This window comes from Penaeus monodon, chromosome 23, assembly GCF_015228065.2.
Source record: "Penaeus monodon isolate SGIC_2016 chromosome 23, NSTDA_Pmon_1, whole genome shotgun sequence".
Lineage (NCBI taxonomy): Eukaryota > Metazoa > Arthropoda > Malacostraca > Decapoda > Penaeidae > Penaeus > Penaeus monodon.
In genome coordinates this window covers 7,976,095-7,976,391 of record NC_051408.1, presented here as the reverse complement: position 1 = coordinate 7,976,391, position 297 = coordinate 7,976,095, and the positions used below count along the sequence as shown (strand labels likewise).

General features: G+C 40.4%; 1 protein-coding gene across 1 annotated transcript in view; it reads left to right on the top strand.

Moving 5' to 3' along the window:
* Nucleotides 1–297, top strand: part of LOC119588119 (jouberin-like) — a 10,597-nt gene that overhangs the window by 4,419 nt on the left and 5,881 nt on the right. The window contains exon 5 of the mRNA XM_037936827.1: nucleotides 66–145. Within this exon, the coding sequence (XP_037792755.1) occupies nucleotides 66–145 (80 nt within the window). The remainder of the gene's footprint in view (nucleotides 1–65; nucleotides 146–297) is intronic.

The window sequence follows — 297 nt, the reverse complement described above, 5'->3', positions numbered from 1 at the left end:
TTCAGGAATAACCTAAAGCCAATCAGAGTTTTAACAGCTTAATCTCTGCCATTTCGTATTCGCAGGGAAAGTTTTAGGCGTAACAGTGCATTGTGCAGATCGGCTCGAGGGATCGCCTCTGCTGCTACCTCATCCAGCTGTCCAGGTAATGTTTTCACTTATTTTTGAGGATTTCTGTTTGGAGAGAGTAATAAGGAAAATGTTCTAATAGATTGGGTTCTTTGCATGAACAGGTTTCAGTCATGAAGCTTCTGTATTTTGTTAGTACCTATGTATTTATAGACACCGAAGAGAGGA